We start from the raw sequence: 22063 nt of genomic DNA, 5'->3' as shown, positions 1-22063 counted from the left end.
GTTTACATTATGATTTGTAGTCGAACAGCGCCATCTGGTGCTAGTACATGAGGGACCTGAAGGAGGCTTCATTTAGCAAAAAACCCCAATGAAATACGTTTTAGACAGTAAAATAACTAAGAATGCAAAAGCTATTTACATTCTATAATGGAATTCATATTTTTTATGAATTCAATTAGTTTATGGTTATCAGTTCGGTCGTAAAAGAAATTGATGCACTTTATGCCATCATTATCATCATAAATCTTGAAACTTGAATTGTCATAGTCATCACTGAGTGTAATAGAATGTTATTTTCTTTAGTCCTTTTTGAAATGTTTGTTTTTTTTGTTTTCATTTTGCCATGTTTAATCAGTCCTGACTGTTTGTATTTACCTCATTACCTCAGCATTTTTGTCTCAACATGTCTACGTCTCCACATAAACTGTGTCATTTCAAAATGCCAATAAAAAACATGAGTCGTAAAAAAAACAACTGGGAATATGAGTTTTGTTCCTCGCACCTCAGATTGAGGGTTTTGCAACGGCTGATCCTGTCAGAACATAGATCTGTGCCCACATGTGGAATTGAAAAGGTAAATGTTCTTTACACCCCATCCCCAAATAGAGAAAGAAATGTGAACGCCCACAAAGGAGCAAAGACTGGATGGAAGCAGAAAAGGAAGATGATGTGAAACGGCAAGTTCCTCCTCCAGCATCAAAACCACGTCCAAGATGGAGGAAGAAAGTCATCACACCTACCTGAGAGCAGCTTCCAGGAGAGCCACAGCACCTGACATGAGGGTCCATAACCAGTAAGACAAGTGTATATCCAGTTAGACAGGTATATATAACCAGTCAGACAGAAAATTACCAGTAAGACAGGTATATAATCAGTCAGACAGGTATATAACCAGTGAGATGGGTATATAACCAGTCAGATGGGTAAATAACCAGTAAGACAGGTATATAACCAGTCAGACGGGTAAATAACCAGTCAGACGGGTAAATAACCAGTCAGACGGGTAAATAACCAGTCAGACGGGTATATAACCAGTCAGACAGGTATATAACCAGTCAGATGGGTAAATAACCAGAAAGACAGGTATATTACCAGTCAGACGGGTAAATAACCAGTCAGACAGGTATATAACCAGTCAGACGGGTATATAACCAGTCAGACAGGTATATAACCAGTCAGACAGGTATATAACCGGTGAGATGGGTATATAACAAGTCAGACAGGTAAACAACCAGTCAGACAGGTATATAACCAGTCAGACGGGTATATAACCAGTCAGACAGGTATATAACCGGTGAGATGGGTATATAACCAGTCAGATGGGTAAATAACCAGAAAGACAGGTATATAACCAGTCAGACGGGTATATAACCAGTCAGACAGGTATATAACCGGTGAGATGGGTATATAACCAGTCAGACAGGTAAACAACCAGTCAGACAGGTATATAACCGGTGAGATGGGTATATAACCAGTCAGATGGGTAAATAACCAGAAAGACAGGTATATAACCAGTCAGACGGGTAAATAACCAGTCAGACGGGTATATAACCAGTCAGACGGGTATATAACCAGTCAGACAGGTATATAACCAGTCAGACAGGTATATAACCGGTGAGATGGGTATATAACCAGTCAGACAGGTAAACAACCAGTCAGACAGGTATATAACCAGTCAGACGGGTATATAACCAGTCAGACAGGTATATAACCGGTGAGATGGGTATATAACCAGTCAGATGGGTATATAACCAGTCAGACAGGTAAATAACCAGTCAGACGGCTATATAACCAGTCAGACAGATATATAAACAGTCCAACAGGTATATAGACAGTCAGACGGGTATATAGACAGTCAGACGGGTATATAACCGGCCAGACTGGTAAATACCCAGTCAGACCGGGTATATAACCGGTCAGACTGGTATATACCCATGCAGACGGGTATATAACCGGTGAGACGGGTATACAACCAGTCAGACGGGTATATGCCCAGTCAGACGGGTTTATACCCAGTCAGACGGGTATGTAACCAGTCAGATTGGAATATAACCAGTTAGATGTGTTCATAACCAGTCAGCCAGGTATATAACCAGTCAACCGGGTACATAACCAGTCAGACAGGTGTATATATAATGAGTTTGGTGGGTAGATAGGAAGTTATAGATGTATATAATTATAAGATATTAGACATGAATGATCTTATTGTGATCTTCACTGTTTCGCTGCAGAAAGACGGTTCATCTGCATCAAACCTGAAACACAGAAAGGAGGAAAGAAGAGCAACGGGAGACGCACGGATCAGGTGGTTTTTTATTGACCCCGCCACGCTGCAGCCGCATGGAGACGTTGGAGCGTTACACATTTGGAGTTAGTTGATGACTTGTGCGAAAACCGGACAGTGTCGGGAGGAGCCGGGAAAAAGGAAAGACATCGCGTCGGGAGAGAGAAGGAAAAGAAATGCGTTTTAAAGCTGGCCGTTTGATTCTTTATGCAGTATTTATTGATTTCCAGCTTCATATAAACCGGATGCCGAGCCATAAACATAGTACATTTGAACAAAAATATAACCAATATTTACAATTATTGTATTAAAAATACAAAAAAAACAACTGATTCATACTCCACCAATTGTCTTTTTAAAAGACATACAGGTCAAAGTAGTACAAGTAATTATGAGGGAGAAGGAAAAAAAGTATCACCAGCTAAATGTACATTTCTCACTGACATCACACACCAGACGTAGCAGTTCTACCCACTACACTTATCGTAACGCTTGGACATTGTTTTGTGCAAGGTTTTGTTCATTTGAAATGGGACCGGGCCCCCGCTAATATGCACATTATATCGGCCAACAAACTCAAAGTGATTTGATACACGTCGCCACTGTTTCACAAACGCATTATTTATCCACAATCGCAGCCATTACATTAAAAGAAAAGACAAAAAAAAAAAAAAAAAAAAGAAACAATGTACAATGCCATAATGTCAAAAACCCGTCCAAAAATAACCAGAGGATGACGTCATTAGCGAGCCCCGCCCCCACCCCACAAAAAGTCTCTAGTCTCCGACGGCTGATCAATGTGATCAGCGCGACTCAGTGATAAAACGAGCAAAAGAGAAAGAAAATAAACGACCAGAAGGAGAGCACCTCCCCCACACATCTTTCAGGTGGTTTCTTGATGATTGGCAGCATTGATGTTCTTTTTTTATTTTATTTATTTATTTTTTTGAATTCATTCATCAACTTCCCCACCGGAGTCATAGCAAAACAAAAAATGAAACAAAAAGAAAAAAAAAAAAAAACATTCAAATGATTCAGTCGATTTCGTTTCAGTTCGGATATGGTGAGGAACGGGCGTCGGCGTTTCGTCGCAGTTCAGCCGACGGGCGGAGCAGATGGAAGAGAAGAGTTCTTGTATTTGCGATGAGTCGGGGAATAATAAAAGACCCCGGGCCGCAGGTCTGAAGTTCGATTCCCGAGTCGGGCGGAGAACACTGAATGTGCTGCAGCATTGACTCAACCACAATACAAACAGTCAAGTTTGTAACGTTTGAACGTCACAAAGTGAAACGGATCCCGGAGGTGGAAAACCCGGGTTCAGAGAGTTACGGCTCCGCTCTGGGGTTTTGTTTTTTTTCGGGGGGCGACCGTGCGGGGGGGGGGGGGGGGGGGGGGGGGATTCGCCGACCGGGCGTCGACCTGCGGCGCGGTTGGATCTGCCCGCAGCCGGGTCAAAAAAAAAAGAAAATGGGCAGGGCTTCCGCTTCTTGAACCCGGACTTCCCACCTCTGGCAGACCCGTCTTCGAATGGATCTCATCTGGAGTTTCAAACACACGAATGGATTTCCTCTCGCGACATTTCAGATGAGGAAAAAAAACAAACGGATACGGATACGGCCTTTTGTAACAGCTGTGGGGGGGGAAAAAAAAAAAAATGCGGAAAGAATGGATCCAAGACTCCCAAAATCAACGCTCCGATGCGTTCGTCACGATGAGCATCTGCAGGTGATTGGAACACGCGGAACATCTCAGCGCCCTCAGCAGGTTCCGTGTTTGGGAGGTCTGTGCTTCTGTTTTACATTAAAAATTTAACCCCCCAAAAAAAGCAAAACAAAAAAAAACAAAAACCCCCACACAGTTGTTGCCGTTCGGTTTGGAAACACCACGAGCTAAAGCGTTTGGAGGTAACAGTAAAGTAACGCTAGATACGATTGGCTTGTTGCCGGGGGGTTCCATCGGAAGCCAAACCCCCTCATACCAGGAAACCGCTTGTGCCGAAAGTGCCGTTAAAGGGAAACTCCAGATTATTAGGGAAAACGGCGAAACCGGCCTCCTGTTCGTCTCACCCAGAGCAGACAGTCGATGATTGAGGATTGATTGGCCGCGCGCTAACCGTGTTAGCTCAACGCATGGCTGCAGATGGGATCAACTAGCCTAGCTCCTGGGAAATTTCCCCAAAAAGTGGAACATCTCCTTAAAAAATATATATTTATATTGAAACTGTGGTTTCACGTAAGTAGCATTACACTGATTGTGTGTGTGTGTGTGTGTGTGTGTGTGTGTGTGTGTGTGTGTGTGTGTGTGTCCTTCATAAACCCTCACACCTCAGCGGCGTAATCATGGAAACCACCCCCCCCCCCCTCCCCCCGCGTGTAAAACTTGATATAATACTGGATTTATTTTTATTTTTTTAAAACCCCGGTCGACGACAGACGGGTGGAGCTTTCCGAGCAAAGGCTGAGAGAGAGAGAGAGAGAGAGAGAAAACCGTCCGACCCCCTTCCAAGAGTGCAATCGACAAAAAGAAAAAAACTTGACGAAACCAAAAAACACGAAACTCAGCAGGAAGTTGGAAAACAAGTCCGTCCCGCATCCCAGTTTGTTTTGTTCAAACTAAAGAGTCTTTTTTTGTTTGTTCTTGATTTTCTTAGAAAGTAGAAAACGACAAAGTGCAGATGAATCTCAACACGTCATGATACTTGTTGTGTCAACACGGTGATTGTTGGTTGTTTTTTTTTTTTTTGTTTTTTTTTTTTTTTCTCCTTCTTCTTGGCGGTCACTTCCTGTGTGTGGATGTTTCCGGGAAAAAAAAAAAAAGACGAAAAAACAAAACGAGTCCGGCGAGAGTTCATGTTTTATCGTTTTTTTGTTTGTTTTTTTCCTCCAAAGTGCCAGGAAGTTGTCATTGTCTTGTTTTCCTGCTCTTCATCATCTTCTTCATCTTCACAGTATTCTTTTTTTGCATGCAGGGTCGTTCAAACCCCCCATGATGCTTTAAGGCGGGGGAGGGAGCTGAGCGGAGGAATCCACCAATCAGGAGGCACGTACGAAACTGATGAGGCGTCTCATTGGTCGGTCCGAACGGCGGTCTCTCTCAGACAGCTGACACCTGTTCATCTTCTGGGTGGAGAGGGGGCAGAGAGAGGGAGGGAGGGAGAGGGAGATGGAGATAGATGGGAGAGAGAAAAGGGAGAGATGGAGAAAGAGAGATGGAGAGCGACAGGTGGAGAGATAGAGGAGGGGGGTGACAGGGAGGGAGAGAGAGAGAGAGAGAGAGAGGATGGCGAGGTGGAGAGGGGGGAGATAAGAGAAGGGAAGGGGAGAGGAGGGAGACGTGGTTATTCCTTCATTTTTATTGGAATCATTATTGTTTCCTCGTCTTTCGGCGTCGTCACCTCAGTCCCAAAATTGTATAAAAGATCAAAGAACAAGCAAAGTGCAGATCACTACACACACGACTCACAAAAAGTTAGGGTTATTCGGCTTTCGGGTGAAATTTCAGGATAAACCTAAAATGCACTATAACCTTTACAGGTGACCTTAGTTTGACCTTCTCCAAACTTCTGAATGCACATGTCCAACTGTTCAATGTTTCAGTACGTTTTGCACAACTTGCTGCTCTCTAACAAGGAGCTGAACGGAAAAATTCACAACAGGTGTTTGATCCATGAATCGACCAATACATTTCCTGGTTCAATTAGAATTGGTATTTAAACAGTCCTCTTCATCATGCTGTTCACATTTTGACATCATGAGACCAAGACGACACCGAAACAGCTGATCAACAGTACCTCGCCATTGTGAGGCTTCAAACAGGATGTTCCAGAGGGAAGTGGCCACTGAGCTTAGAGTGTCACAGAGTGTCATCAGCAGGTTGCAACAGAGATACAGAGACTGGAAGAGTCACAGAAAGGCCTAGAAGTGGACGTCCTTTGGCCACATCCCACACTGATTAGTGCTTCATTGTGAACACTGCCCTGCGGAACCGGATGATGACGCCACTCAACTCCAGGCACATTTAAGGGAGGTGAGAGGCACCCAAGTGTCACGTCAGACCATTCAAAACCATTAACATCAGCGTGGTCTGCGTGCTAGACGACCTGCAAGGGAAGCTGACCACACCACCAGGCACAGGCATCATCGTCTTGCACGGGCCAGGGAGCATTTACGCTGAAAGTCGATTCACGTTGAGCAGAAATGATGGCCGCCAACGATGTCAGACACGTCAAGGAGAGCCCTATGCATCAGCCACTGTTGTCACCAGACGAGCCTTTGGTGGTGGTGGTGTTACAGTGTGGGCAGGTGTGTCTAGTCACTACAGAACTGCCCTACACTTTGTGAATGGTACAGTGACAAGCCCATACTACCTGAATAACATCATTCATCCAGTCATTGTGCCCCTGCATGAACAACACAGGCCTCATTTCATCTTCATGGAGGACAATGCTCCAGCTCATGGAGGTGGCATCATTAGGGAACGGCTGCTGGAGACTGGGGCACCTCAAATGGAGTGGCCTGCACTTTCTCCAGACCTGAATCCCATAGAAAACCTATGGGATCAGCTGAGTCGCCGTGTAGAGGCTCGTAACTCTGTACCCCAGAACATCAATGATCTGAGGGCCACCCTTTAAGAAGAGTGGGGTGTCAGGCTTCAGCAGACAATAAGTCGACTTGTGAACAGCATGAGACGTCGTCGTCAAGCTGTAATTGATGCTCAAGGGCACATGACAAGTTATTGAGACATTGACATTTTTCGTTGTCGGGTACCCACCACTGTTGTTGCCTTTTGTTTCAATAAATTGTTTGAGATGAGGAAATCACCATTGCATGCTTCTACTTAAATGCCCTACTTTCATGATATAATATCACTGTAGCTTGAACTTTTTACATTTTCCATAAATTTCAGCCGAAAGCCAAATATCCCTAACTTTTTGTGAGGAGTGTATATCCACGTTGCCTGCAGTGACGGACACACACACACACACCCACACGTAATAAAAGTGCTGAAACATCGATGATGCGTCCAATCCACATGCCCAATGCTGCTTAAAGAAGTGTGTGTGTGTGTGTGTGTGTGTGTGAGTGTGTGAGTGTGTGTGTGTGTGTGTGTGTGTGTGTGCGAGAATCTCTAATCTGCTCCGACTCATGCACTTTGGGACGTTGGGTGGGGAGGGATGGGGGTCCGAGTGCGGTTGGGTGGGGGGCACTACGAGCTGCGTTCCAGGTTTTGATTAAAAAAATATATATATACAATAAAAAAATAAAAAAATAAAAAAACAGAAAACAAAACAGTTGAATACAGTCTATAATGATGTCAGGGATTCATTTAAATGAACTATCTCTATGTTAAGAAAAGGGTTTAATTTTAAATGTTTTAAAGGTTTGTTTTCCATTATCCTGCCATGTTGTATTGTATACAGTTATTAACTCTGAGGTTTATTGTATATTTCACTTTTTCCCCAGATACTGGATGGATATGATATGAGATGTGATATATTATATCTAGATATAAGATATTTTTGGACAAATCATATCTTAATTCAGTAGACATTTCATATCAGTCTGCATACATGTGTACATACGTTTTATTTCTTATCTCAGTTTAATCTGCATCTCTTATTTTAATTTCCCTCCGGGGAATAAAGTGTTGTCTTATCTTCATGTATTGCAGGTATCAAGTATTAAGGTATTATATATTTATATATATATATATATATATATATGTAAGTATTCTATATGTAAGTATTCTATATTTAAGGATTATATATTTAAGTTTGACATATTTAAGTATTACATATTTAAGTATGAGACATTTAAGTATGAAATATTTCAGCATTATATATTTAAGTTTTATATATTTAAGTATTATATATTTAAGTATCACATATTTAAGTATTACATATTTACGTTTTACATATTTAAGTTTTACATATTTAAGTATTATATATTTAAGTATTATATATTTAGTATTATATATTTGGTACAGGGCAGAGGGGTCAGTGTCAGGTATAAACAGGTGGTTCCTGTTTCAAGTTTTATTGTTGGAACTTTGGAGTGTTATGGTTAATCCGATTGTTCCCCCCCAAAACAAAATAAATACAAAAACGTATAAAAAAATAAAATAAAATCAAACACAGAGCGTCACCATCAAAACTTGCGGTTACTATTGCCCCAGAAAAGTGAGAACGGGGTGTGTGGGCACTAAAACATGCTTCAGGTGCATTCCCACCATTCAACACCAGGTCAGTGTGAGAGTTAATCTTAAAAACAAAACAGAGACATCTTGTTTTTGGGGGAGCCTCCTCGGTGCATGACGGGGATTCTGCTCCACATGCAGCAGCAGCAGCAGCAGCAGCAGCTCGGGGCGGTGACACCTCACGGCTCAGTCTTTACCTTCCTGGGGGGCGTTCGAGGGGCCCTGCCCGTCACCGCACCCCTCAGGGTCGGGCGGGGTCCGGCCTGCGCTTCCTCAGAGACGCGAGTTTGGAAGGCAAGGGGGGCGGCTCGTTTGCAAGGACCCTTCCTGGGTAGGAAGCAGTTTCAGGAAAACACGGGACACTTAGGACACGTGAGTCGTATGACGGCAAATTGGCAAATTTTCGGGAACGACGAAGGCGGTTCCCCGGGGCGCGTGGGCCCGCGCAGGGGTTGTTAAAATGGCGGAGCAAGACGTGAAGAGGTGATCCGCAGCTAAGTTGGAGCGTTTAGAAGGACTTTGGTTGGAGTTAGAGTCAGGTCAGCACACCACCCGCTGGATTAACGCAACCATGGCAACCAGAGTGACGTTTGAGCCGGTCACGTGACGCTATCTAAACAGGAAGCAGCTCAGGAACGTCTGGGACCAGGTGCTGCGGGGATGTCGCCTGGCTGTTATTAGGGAATCGACCACTTGTTTTACACCTGAAAGTTTGTGCTTTTATGAATGAAAAGGAAAGTGATTTTGACATCAGGCTATTTTCCCGCAAGTCTGAATCAGCTTAAATTGAACCTGCAGACCCAGAAACGAGTTGCGAACCTCCAACCTTTTCCACATCAAGGCCCCTCAATTTGATCAGATTTAGACTCTGGGATCCAATCTGAGATTTGTATTATTATTTAATATTATTTAGTGTCTCTACTCTAACAGTCCTTATTGTACGTTCTCCAACGATTCTTACATCTTGTGAATTAAATAACGTTGATTACTAGTTGATGTCAATTTAACCGGTAATAATTTTGCTGGGGGGCCCCCCGGGGCCCCTTGAAGGGTCTCTGGGGGTCCCCTGGACCACACCCCGAGAGCGACTTGACCCACAACACTCACCCTCCTCCTCCTCCTGGGCTTCCTGGTCCTCAGCTGGCGACCTGGTGCCGTGCCGGCTCCCAGCGCGCTGTAGCGCCCCCTGCTGGGCGTGTTGGTGCGAGTCCGGCGACTGGGTGACCATGCGCGACCGCTGCAGCGCCGTAGTGTAGTCGGGCGGCCGCCGCGCCGAGTGCTGCGTCGCCGCCGTGGCCGCCGCGGGCACGGCTGTGGGTGGGTGCTGGCCCTCCGCCATGTCGGAGAGGGTGAGGGCGGTGTAGCCCGGCGGAGTGGGGGGCGGCTCGCGGTAACGACCCTCCTTACGAGCTGAGGAGGAAGGATTCACCAAATATACTTGTTATCAGTACTGCGTTAAGTATTATTATAAGGGCATTATTGTTATAATCACAACCACACTGCTATCTTACTGTACCATATATGTTTTTTTCTTTAATACAGACATGCAATTTATACTATATCAGCATATTATACAAAGTAAAAAGCACATTTCTTAAAACAAAAACATTTCTAGCTTCACTTTTGTGTAACTGCCTCCTGTACATATTGGGCTTCCTGGAAACTTATTTTTATATGTGTATATATATCATATTTCTTTTTATTTTGATCTCTTTAATACATTGCACTGTTATGTAAACTCTAAACACCTGAATTACCCCCTGGGGATTCATAAAGTGTCATATTTTGTTGTGTTGTTATAATTCTATTTATTTTCCCACTGTTCCCACTCACAGAGGACTCCCTTCCCCCCGGTGGTGATGGGTGAGGGGGACGGCCTGCCGAGCTGCTTGGCCTCCTCGGAGCCCGTGGAGGTGATGCTGCTGGTCTCCGGGTCAGCGTTCACATCCTTCCCTCCCCTCCTCTTGATGGTCCCCGTGTCTCCCTCCGAGTCCTCCCCCCAGTAGGCCGCCGAGGAGGACGAGGAGCTGGCTGATGCCCAGCTGCCCCGGGTCTGGGAAGCCCAGAGCCCCGGGCCCCCCAGCAGGGCCTCCGAGGCCCCGGGGGGCAATGCGCCCATACCCAGTCCTCCACCTCCTCCTCCCCCTCCTAGTCCTCCTCCTACCCCTCCCCCACCACCGCCGAAGGCCAGCGTCTCCCAGCTCCGCCCCTGCTGCATGGTCTGGATGTTGTCGTGGGACCCGGAGGAGCAGGACGTCCAGGAGCCACGCCCGCTGTCGGCGGCGTCCAGGGAGACCCGGTCACCCTGGTCCTGGGTCAGCTCCTCTGAGCTGGGGGAGGAGAGCACCGTGGGACAGCCAGAGTACAGAGCCCTGCAGTCCTGCATGGAGGAGTAAGACCTGGGGTGGGGGAGGAGCGGAAGAGAGGAAAACAGGAAGAGGGGAGAGGGGGAAAATAAAAGAGGAAGAAACAGAGGATAGGGGAGGAGAGAAAAGGAGGAGAGGAGGAGAGAGACAAGAGGAAAAGAAGACAGAGGAGTGGAGGAGAGGAGAGGAAAACAGGAGGAAAAGACAAGCGAGGACGGGAGGAGGAGGGAGGAGGGGAGGATAAGTGGAGGGACGAGAGAGGAGAGACATGGAAGACATGGAAGACAGGAGGAGAGGAAAAGAGAAAGGAGATGAGGAGAGAAGAGGAAAGGAGACAAGAGAGGACATCTTAAAGCCCAGTTCACACAGACTTGCCTCAGAATCCATGAAATGTAATATTCAATTGTTAAAGAGCTTTAAAAACATGGTGTTGCTCCCCGTACCCCAGACTGTACTGGTCGGGGTCAGTGGTGGCCCGTCTCTCCAGCCTCGGGCCCCCGGCGTGGGACTCCCCGCCGCCCCCAGAGTGCCGGAGCCTCCTCTCCTCCTGGGCCATGTCGAAGGAGGAGTTACTGACCAGGCTGGAGCGAGAGGAGATCTCACTGTGACCTGAGTCCGAGTAGACGTCCCCCATCCTGGGGAAGCCTGGAGAGGGAGGGGCAGGGTGGGGTGAGTGGGGGAGAAGGACGGAAGAGAGGAGGAGAGCGGGGGAGTGGAAGAAGATGGAGGTGAGGGAACGAGAGAGAGGAGTGGATAGGAGAGGAGGAAAGGACGCGGGAGGATGGAGAAACGGGAGGAGGAGAGGAGCGAGGAGAAGAGATGGAGGAGACAGGGCAAGAAGAGAGGGCACGAGAGGAGGAGATGGGGGTGGGGGTAGGAGAGTAAGGGAGGAGAGAGGAGAGGAGAGGAGGAGAGAGCAGGTCAAGATGGGGAGCAGAGGAGGGGAGAAGAGAGAGAGGAGAGAGAGAAGGTTCATCAGTCAGACACCATTCCTCCAGACAGTTGGCAAAGTAATAATCTCCATTTAGTTCAATTATTCTACGTCTGCAAGTATCTTCAAGTTCATTTCCAGTTATTTTTTTAAATACTTTTCAAAATAAAAAAGACATTTCTGATGTTATTTGCAGAAAGGATGGACACAAATCCCAAGTAACTGGGCCAGATCTGGAGCAACATGAGGGAAAATGAAGTCCGGTAATCTGTCCACTCCGTCCATGGTGTCTCATAAATTAAAGTGCGATCTAATTCTGCGGTGACATCAGAACATAATGTTGATGCTTCCGTTGGAGATTCGCAGATAGATCTACTTGCCTTTGTCCTGACAAATCTTTCAGCCCTTGCCCCCAAATTTAGCCAAAATTCAAACGATTGCAAATTGAGAATGTGGTTGTCTGTTGCTGAGAAATATGTCAAACTGTGCGGTGTATTCCTTTTTAGACTACAGCTCTGTGTGCACTCTACAGCTACACTACTACATGACGCTGCTGTGAAGGATTTAAGGATATTATTATCTGGCTAAAATCGGTCTCTATAACACCACGGACACGAAACCCCGCCCAACTCGCGTCAATTCACCATTAATCATAAAACCTTCTGGGTTCTGGATCAAAACCTATTTTATTGGAATCGGGGGATTTTTTTTTAGAAGGAAGACGCTTCATGTGGTGAAACTACAAGACACCGACAGCAGTGTGCGTACTGATCCAGCGGAGGGCGGCCGCAGCGCATGGCGTTCAGACCGTGGTGAACGGGGGAGGAAGATGAAAAAGGCGGGGGAGTGGGGGGATTATGCGCTTACCCTTCTTGGGCGAGCTCTGGGGGGACGTAGGGGGGGAGGAGAGCTGCGACGAGGCGTTGGACATGGTGTCCTCTGGCTGCCGGCGATGCCTGTCGCTGCCTTCCTCCGACAGGGACAGAATCTTCTTTAGGGACTGAGGCGAACTGGTGCCTGAGCAAGCAAAAACAATATAATACGTTAAATAAAATGAATAAACAAAGTGCTACTAATGTCATAATAATAATAATAACAATAATAATAATAATAATAATAATAATAAAAATAACAACAATGTTTTAGCTGCAGTTCCCGAGACAGCCTGCAGAGGCAGCGGTGATAACGTTCAGGCTGGGATGAGGGAGTGTCATGCTGCTCTATTGTCTGAAGATTTACGAGCAGAGCAAAGGACGGGAGTGGACTGATGAGGGTTGTAAAACACATTATAAATCACATTTACTATTTAAATGCACAGCTACTGACACTCGTGATTTAAACCCGAGAACACAGTTATTTTACGGCTAAATCACCAATCTGTGACGGGGAAATATCTCTCTTTTATACAGATAATGATGATGTGCTTATAGTGTGTTAATGTCTTATTTTGAATATGTTCTATAGTTTAAGTTAGTCATAATAATAATGATGATAATTATAATAATAATAAGTAATCATAGAAATATGCACCAGTCAACTCTTTATCTTAAACATAGTTTCCCTTATCATAGATGTCTGTTCATTTATACACAAAGGCACCATTATATCAGTAATGCCAGATCTAAACAAACTCCAAACCACACACTCTTCCCTGTTTTTAAAAGTGTGAAAAATAGGGAAAAGCTAGTGACTAACTGGTATTTTTTCATACTCAAAAAGTAATAAGACATTGTTTCATTGGTTGAAAACCTTGAAAAATGAATTCAATTCAAACATGGATGTGCTTCCAGATGCTGTTGTGCCGTGGTCTGGATCTCACCAAATGGAGGGAGGTCTTTGACGGGGACCTTCTTCCTGGAGGGGTAAAGGGCCACAGAGGGGACCTGCAGGGCCTGGTTTCCCTTTGCCAGCTGACCTCTCTGCTGGCTGGCCGCTCGCGACACCACGGGCGACGTGTCCGGCCGCTTCCCGCCGGCGTTCTTGGGCACTGGGATGGACGAGGGGGGAAGAGACGGAGGAATTTCACAACAGAACCACCACGATTGCCACTTTGTTCTTTATTAAACCAGGGCGCTTCTGGGAAAGACGCAAAGCGGAATCAAAACTCCTTTGTTTGAGATTTCGGTGTTTGCTGAGATAAAATCCAATCTAAAACAAACAAAAAAAAATTTGTTTGTTCATGAAAGTGATGACACAACTTTCTATAATTAACAGCCATGAAATCAACATTATCTTCACTTCTGCATTGTTTTGTTTCATTGGTTATAAATATTTTTATTCCGATTGTGAAAAAATGGAAGTGGAACCTGCACATGAAACTGTTTTCTCAGGGCGTGTTTGTTTGTCCGCCATTTAAGAAAATTCAGGTGGAACTAAAACCAAACTGACCTAAGATTTTTAAAATAGAAAGTATTTCACTAAGTAGTAAGTCAGAATTTTTTTAAATGCATCTTCAATATTAGAATAAATTCAAAAAGAAAAGTCAGGAAAATTTGAACTGAAATCCATTTTTAAAATAAAATAAAAAATATACAATATATTAATGTACAATACTAATGTGTTTTGTTTTTTTTAATGGCCAAAAACTCATTAAACTAAAAGCTCAAAATAATAATAAAAAATGTACGACATTACAAAATATTTGAAGACTCATTTCTAAGCGTGTGCTCACGTGTGGTGATGGAGGGCTCGCACTGCATGGACAGTGTCTGCAGGCTCTCCTCATTGGTCTCCAGGCTCAGGTTGGACAGGTACTGCTTCACCTTGCGGGCCATCTGCGCGTCCTCGTACAGCTTCTTGGCGTTCAGGAAGGAGCTGCGCCGCACGCGCTTCTTGTGCCCCGTCTGGTTGACGTCCAGCACGGCAGCGTTCGCACTGCCCTGGCTGAGAGACCTAACCCCACACCCAGACGCGCACACACACACGCAGACGCGCACACACACACACACACACACACACACACACACACACACACGTTTCCAGACATACAGAACACGTAAGCAAACATAAAAAGACGAACGAACCGTTGGACAGAGACAAACCAAAACATGCACACGCATACACATGAAAACAAAGAGGAGAGACGATCATGAATATGATGTTGAGGGATGAGTGTGTGTTTGTGTGTGTGTGTGTGTGTGTGTGTGTGTGTGTGTGTGTGTGTGTGTGTGTGTGTGTGTGTGTGTGTGTGTGTGTGTGTGTGTGTGTGTGTGTGTGTGTTCTGGTATCTCCTCCCCTTACTCCTCTGATAATGCACGTTCACTGGCCATAAACTTCGACGACATGTATTCGTGGTTGTTCTATTTGGTTTGTGAGTTGGTTACATTGCTGTGCTTTCAACTCAACAATCCACTTTCATGTTGGGGTTAAACATTTTTTATTTTTTTTTATTTTTTATTTTTTCTCTTTTGCAAGAGAGACCACGATTATACCCCGTGTGGTGAATAATAATAACTTCAAACCCCTTTCCCTGTCCAAGAATGCATATGCTGAGTCAGAAATGACCCCGTGATAATCAATTGATAACTAATTATTGTATTACTACTACTACTGTATTATTACTAACTATTTATACATCAAAAATTGCTATATGTACTAACTTATATATACAAACAAAACTCACTTTAAGTCGGGTCGTTTTTGACCTGTCATATGCATTTCTCAGGTTTATATTGACTTTTTTTTTTTTTTATAACTTGCTGACGTATAAAAGATGTAGAATAGAAGCATCACTTCACACCACATCCCAAAACAAGCAATGCAAATGTTTATCGCGCTATGGAGAATGATGTGCAGCCACCATGCATGGGTGCACGTGTCGTCTCATGCACAGCTGGGGGTCGAGCTTGTGATCCCCAGCACACTTCAACCACAGACCAGACTAGTTGGTGTGTGTGTGTGTGTGTGTGTGTGTGTGTGTGTGTGTGTGTGTGTGTGTGTGTGTGTGTGTGTGTGTGTGTGCGCGTGCGTGCGTGTTGCGTTGCGTTTCCACTCAGACATGCAGGGAGCCGCTTGAGGCAGTTAATCTCAGAACATTCCGGGCATTCCAAACAGCGGGAGCGAGGAGGAGGAGGAGGAGGGGAGCGAGGGATGAAGAGTTCAATTTCTTTTTACTGCTCTTTTGTTATTTGAAATAATAAATATTGTTCCTTATACGTTGGTTATGTATAGTGTACACTTTAAAGCAATGTCAATAAAGCTTATTTGAACCGGGGTAAAAAAACATCAACCAAAAAGATACTGGAGCGGGAGTCGGTTGGCCAGCAGGGGGGAGCAGGGTAATGGAGTGTCATTTCAGACTGGGCAATAAGTCAATATCATCATCATAATAATAATAATTATTATTATTATTGTTATTACTACTACTAATATTATGAATGGCAGTGGCATCATATGATCATTAAATTAAAATATAAAAATATCATGATTTCCAATTTTGTAGTATAAATCAGGGGTCTATTTTTACGGCAAGGCCATAAAAAAGTTGGTTATAATATTATTTTGTTTATTTTCCAGTTTTACATGTCTTTTTATTGTATATTTTTTCATAAAATATATTCGGATCATGTAAAACAATAAGATAAAAACATATATATAAAATGATGCTGTGACCCTTGTGCAACTCCATCGATGACCACTAGGGGGGGGGGCACAGACCCCAGTTTGGAAACCCCTGGTATAAAGACAATAAGAACACCTAAAATTCTGTGATCAATTCATCCATATTGCCCAGCCCTGCCATCACTCTTCACAGTTTACATTTCAGACTCTGGATCTGAGCCCACGGAGCAAAGCACTAAGAGCGGCAATTACATTTTATTATGTGATGTTATCTCTGTTTGCGCTGTTGCATGGAGCTCACACTGACGTGAGTCCACCCACGAGATTGACTGTAAATACACTTAATGAGTCACTCAGTGAAAGCTCCGTGCACACACAGGGATCTGACCCGAGTGCTGAAATGTAAAGCGGGTTCAGCAAATACTGACTTGACGTCAAAGGTTTAATGGTCAGACGTCACTCTCAAACTGGGGCAAAATAAATCTCCAAGTAAAACAGCAAACAAACTGAAGTGCGTGCATTCAGTGAGTCAAACATATATCAAAAACAGTCACATTTGCCAACATAAAGCCGCCATTAACACTCACTGTTTGGTTTGAATGAATAACTTGAGGTGGGAAAAGCAAAGAAACTATGGGAGGAATTACGTGTCCCAATTCAGAAAATAAATATGATTCAATTCAATTGAAATACAAATGGTAAAAGATGAATAAATACTTTAATCTACAAATCGGTACGCAAAAAACAGAAAAATAACTACATCTGTAGTATTTATTAATCCTTTCCATTTTTTTTATTTATTGTATATTTATTATATATTTGTAAATTTCTCCCATAAAAAACATTTCAGTGTTGAGGGTTAATATGGAGATCAATAACCTGATCTGCAGAACCTTCTGGGGCTGATGTTGGCAAATATCACATCGGGACTGAAAGAGTTAATCAAAAGCAGGCGTTCAGGAAAGGCAGAACGAGCAAAACGGGCAGCGGAAAAAAAGAGGTGATGATGCGGGGAAGGCAGAAAGGTCATAAAGGCCACAGAACTTACCCTAAACTTCGCCATTTCTTCTTCCTACAGGGATGGAGGGATGGAGGGGTGGTGGGTGGGCGGGGCGTGAACGGCGAGCAGCGTGGGGGGGGGGGTTGGATGGAGAGAGAAGAGAGGGAGAAGGAGAAGACAAGCTTAGGACAGGAAAGAGCACCAAGTTCACCAGAGAGAAGCAAATTCACCAAAAGAACCACAGCGGCGGCTGAGGACAGGAAGTCACATGATCACCGACAGGAAGAGAAACATCGCCAGAGGGGAAGACATGTCAACACCAGGGATGTGCCGTTTCTATGGAAACTTAAGATTTCAGCCTCATTATTTATTCTGTCTGTTATTTATACCAGAGGTACCCAAACCGCTGCCCCCTCGGGGACCTCAAAGGAATCGTGGGGGCCGCAGCAAAATTATTATTTCTTTTTTTGTAATATTTAACTATTATTATTTTTACACGTTTTTTCCCCCCTCACTCAACCTCACTAACGTGGAGTTGTTTTTGTTTTGAAACTTTTTGTCAGCAAGGTATAAGGGGACATATGAAAAGAAATCACCTTCTCAGTGCTTGTGCACATACATGTGTGTCTCGGATAGAACTACTAACACACAAACTGTGAAATAAGCCAACCCAGTCAGCTTGTTTTGGGCTTCCTATCTCAGAAAACATGGGATTCAACGAGCCGCTCGGATTTGCCTCCTCTTCCTACGTCAAATGGGGACTTAATGGAATGAGATGGGCAGACCACGCCCTTCTGAGTACCTCCCTCCAGGACTTGAGAAAGACCTTTATGAAGGTGTGTCATTTTTTTTCCCGCGCATTCTGAGTACCTCCCTCCAGGACTTGAGAAATACCTTTATGAAGGTGTGCCATTATTTTTTCGCGCATGCGCCGGACACGCTGGCATTATGTCGAAGCTGGGAGCTAATCATGGGAACTGCTCTGTTGTTGGCTGCACAGACCAGCACAAATCTTTTAAAAGAAAGAGGAATCAATACCAACTGTCCGTATCAAAACTACAGACGATGTAAGTATTTAAAAAATAACTGTGCATACCTGTCAACCCTTCCTTTTTTTTTCCGGGATTCTCCCGTATTTTACCCTTCTCTCCCGCTGTCCTCCCGTTTAAATATTTTCCCATAAATCTCCTGTATTTTTAACCTTTCTAAAAACATTAATAAAACAAAGGTTGCGGTGCACCATGGGATCAGAGCTCCGTTGTGCGAATCGCTGCGGATCACTCCAACCAAAACCAATAAAAACCGTGAGTTTTAATTGTAGATGTATTTATTTCCTCCATTTCCTAATTGAACGAGACAAAAAAAAGCCCTGTGCATAACAGGGTGATATAGCCACAAACAGTTCTGGAGTGGTCCGTGGGGAGCAGCAGCTCATCTGCATTTAAAGCAACAAACACACGCAAAAGCAGCCCGTTGAGAACAGGAGGGACATACAGGCATGTTAGAATGGCTGAAATGCATAATCTGAGCGGTATTTTCAGCAAATAACCTCAAAGACTTGTTGAAAGGGAGTATAACATGGGACCTTTAAATCTGCCTAGGGGCCATGGAAAAGTTTGGTAACCCCTGATCTCGACAGAACAGTTGCTTTCTAAAATGCAATTGACAATATTTATCAAAGTGAAAAGCTTATGCTCGTTTTTTTTTCAGATTCAGATTTATGAGATGATGTCATTTTGCCTCCAGCCCTAATAGGTTTATCTTATAATTTGCCTTTCTGTGTTCACTTTTTGTCATTCAGTCTGCCCACCAGCTAGATGGCTGTTATAAAATAATAATAATAATAATAATAATAATAATAATAATAATAACAATAATAACAATTCTAGTAATAACTTTTGCACATCCGTAGTCAACAGCAGCACAACGCACATCGTACACCAAACACTTTATTCGGGGAAACAGTTGCCGGAGAGAAGCAGCTGCTGGAGAAAAGCTGGACACAGAAACCTGAGAAACTCTAGAGCGCCCCGTCCACCAGGGGGCGCTCAGTCGTTCAAGTTAGTATAGGTTGGGGATGGTGGGGTGGGGGTGGGGGTTGCGGTGGTGCTGATCGGACCTACAGGGGTGGGGTGGGGGGGGGGGGGGGTGGAGGAGCATTGGTCCAGGAACGGGGCTGCTCCCGGAAGCTTGCGTACCTGGTTCGGAACATCAGGGCGGGGTCCATGTTGACGGAGGCCATGCGACCCACGTGGCGGATTTCTTTGGCGATCATCCGGAGCTTCTCGAAGTTGACGAGGCCGTCCACCTTGGAATCGTTGCCTGGAGGGCGGAGGGAGACGGGGAGAGAATTTATTACAAAAATAAAAAAATATATACATACAGAATAACCACTTATTGTTTATCAAATGCTAAATAAGCCTCAGAACCAATAGGTTGAGGGATGGATTCTTTCACCAGATAATAACTTATCGATAATTCCTTATTTTGACCATTATAACAAAAACACACCACCTAAAAAATTCTAAAATGTGACTGGTGAGGGCGTATGCCTTTGCTGAAGTGGACATTTAAAGCTGCATGTTTTAAGTCACAAGAGATGGAACGTTCCAGGTTCAGAAAGTAAAAATCATTCCGTGTTTATTTTTGCACAATGGGCCCCGTGGGCCCCCCCGTACCCTCGTGCAGGAAGGTCAGGTCCTTCTTGATGACGGGGAACAGCGGGATGATGGGCGGCTGGAGGTTCTGGTTGTTGAGCACATTGCGGTACTTGGCCATGTTCCTGGAGGGGTCGAACAGGTCCTGCAGGTCGCCGAACAGCTTCTCATACTTGGAGGGAAGCTTCTCCCACGTCCCCCTCAGCCTGGAGACCGGGGCCAGGTTCAGACCACTGCGGGGGAGGAGGGGGGGGGGGATCACGTCCGTTTAGTTGACTCGTACAGGTAGGACTGCACCAAATGTGTCTCACTACTGATATACAAGACATGACGTGAAAAGATATCCAACAAGTAATAATGGACCATGATGGAATCTGGTGAGACACCGCGATCTGGTTGATTTTCTGAAGATGTACAAAATGAAGGAAAATGTGTTTTTCTTTAATGAAATAATATTTTACAAAAATAAAAATACAATTGCAGAGATAATTCTCTCAGTTAAATTCTTCCGGAGATGTACAACGAATAACTAGTAGGCTACATTTTCTGTGTGTGTGTGTGTGTGTGTGTGTGTGTGTGTGTGTGTGTGTGTGTGTGTGTGTGTGCGTGCGTGCGTGCGTGCACGGCTTCACGGAGCGTCCCCGTTACCATAGAGATAATTGGTCAAAATGACGTCAAATCGGGACGTTGGGTCGCCCATCGAGCGTTATGGACGACGGCGGGGTGCAACCTTACATAACAGCCCATGAAATATTATGTCAAATAGATCAAAAACCATAGCGGCACAAAATTCGTGCTGCATTTGTGCCGTAAAAAATATCATTTAATTATAATTTTTACAGAAAATTATAACTGAATTATATGCCACAAACGCAGCACAAATGGCAATTAATTTATTCTAATTGGAATCACTTGAGGCGCCAACTCCATGGAGGTTTGGACGTGTACTAAACTATGCTGTTGTGAGACCGAACATCGGTGAGTTTTTTGTTTGTTGTTTTTTGTTTTTCCCTTTAGGGGTCGCCAGCCAAAAAGTTTGAGAACCTCTGCCCTACAGCAGTGCCAGGTGACTCCCCTCCCCTCACCTGATGATGGCGAACATGGAGTTGAAGTTCTTGCACTCGCGGCAGTGCAGGGCTATCTTGATGAAGTGCTTGACGGTCTTCATGCGCTTCAGCTGGTTGGGCTCGCGCGTCACCTCGCTGGCCACCCAGAAGGTCTCGTGGTTGATGGCCTCCTCGAAGCGCTTCAGGCTGGCCGAGCCCGCCTTGGAGCGCAGCTTGAACAGGTCGTCGATGTACTCGGTGGGCTCGATGGCGCAGAAGAGCTCGAAGGCGCGCATGGAGAGCTGCGTGGCCACCTCCACCGTGCTGAGCTGCAGCAGGGAGATCTGAGCCTCGCGCAGGAGGTCCTGGGCGTCCTCGTCCGAGCACAAGGTCTCTGTCTCCATGTTGCTCTTCAGGTAGTACCTGGAGGCGCGTTGAGGAGAGAGGGGGTTGGAACGCTGACGTCCGAGTTTGCTTTGAAGGAACTTTCCACCCTGAGTCTCTGCATACAAGTCTTTTTTTGTTTTGTTTTTTAACCTTCAGATTAAAATGAGCTCAACCGGCTCTCTACGTGTAGTGAGTGTTCTCTTTGTTCTCTTTGCTAGTTTACAGCTCAGAGGGGCAGATCACTGTACCTCCATGTCAGGTGGAAATGGCACCTTCAGAGCCATGTGTTACCTTCAATTTGTGGTAACCATCGTCATCTTTCTGTCTTTGCTGGTTTAGCTTGTTTTACTGGGTTATTTTATCACTTCATGTTTTGTTTGCTGTTGTTTTCCAATATCCATGTGTCAGAGTGTCATGTTGTCTTGGACCCCAGGAACACTAGCTAACGGGGATCCTTGTTATATACAATAAACAATACTGCAGCTTGTGCTAATTAGAGATTAGAGGCTTTATCAGTTAAACAAGTTCATCGTGTCTTTGCAGTGACTCCCCCTGTAACTGGGGACTTCGTACATCTAAGACTCTTGAGATAGCGATACTATATAAAGGGTGAACAAGACGAGTCGGACAGCCGAAA

At 44.7% G+C, this 22063-nt stretch overlaps 1 protein-coding gene across 2 annotated transcripts in view; it reads right to left on the bottom strand.

The window, feature by feature from the left end:
* Positions 1-4708: 4708 nt before the first annotated feature.
* rapgef2b (Rap guanine nucleotide exchange factor 2b) overlaps positions 4709-22063 on the bottom strand; it is a 124906-nt gene continuing 107551 nt past the window's right edge. For both annotated transcript variants that reach the window (XM_080008289.1, XM_080008290.1), the window contains 12 exons: positions 21079-21462; positions 20015-20226; positions 19535-19658; positions 17385-17408; positions 14448-14668; positions 13596-13763; positions 12644-12793; positions 11289-11490; positions 10313-10878; positions 9587-9889; positions 8677-8806; positions 4709-5403 (listed from right to left, as the gene is read on the bottom strand). In XM_080008289.1, coding sequence (XP_079864415.1) covers positions 8721-8806; positions 9587-9889; positions 10313-10878; positions 11289-11490; positions 12644-12793; positions 13596-13763; positions 14448-14668; positions 17385-17408; positions 19535-19658; positions 20015-20226; positions 21079-21462 — 2440 coding nt within the window. In that variant the 3' untranslated portion in view covers positions 4709-5403; positions 8677-8720. The remainder of the gene's footprint in view (positions 5404-8676; positions 8807-9586; positions 9890-10312; positions 10879-11288; positions 11491-12643; positions 12794-13595; positions 13764-14447; positions 14669-17384; positions 17409-19534; positions 19659-20014; positions 20227-21078; positions 21463-22063) is intronic.

Source organism: Zeus faber, assembly GCF_960531495.2.
Source record: "Zeus faber genome assembly, chromosome: 10".
Classification (NCBI taxonomy): domain Eukaryota; kingdom Metazoa; phylum Chordata; class Actinopteri; order Zeiformes; family Zeidae; genus Zeus; species Zeus faber.
Note: the sequence above shows the minus strand (reverse complement) of the source record. Positions and strands in the feature narration are given on the sequence as shown.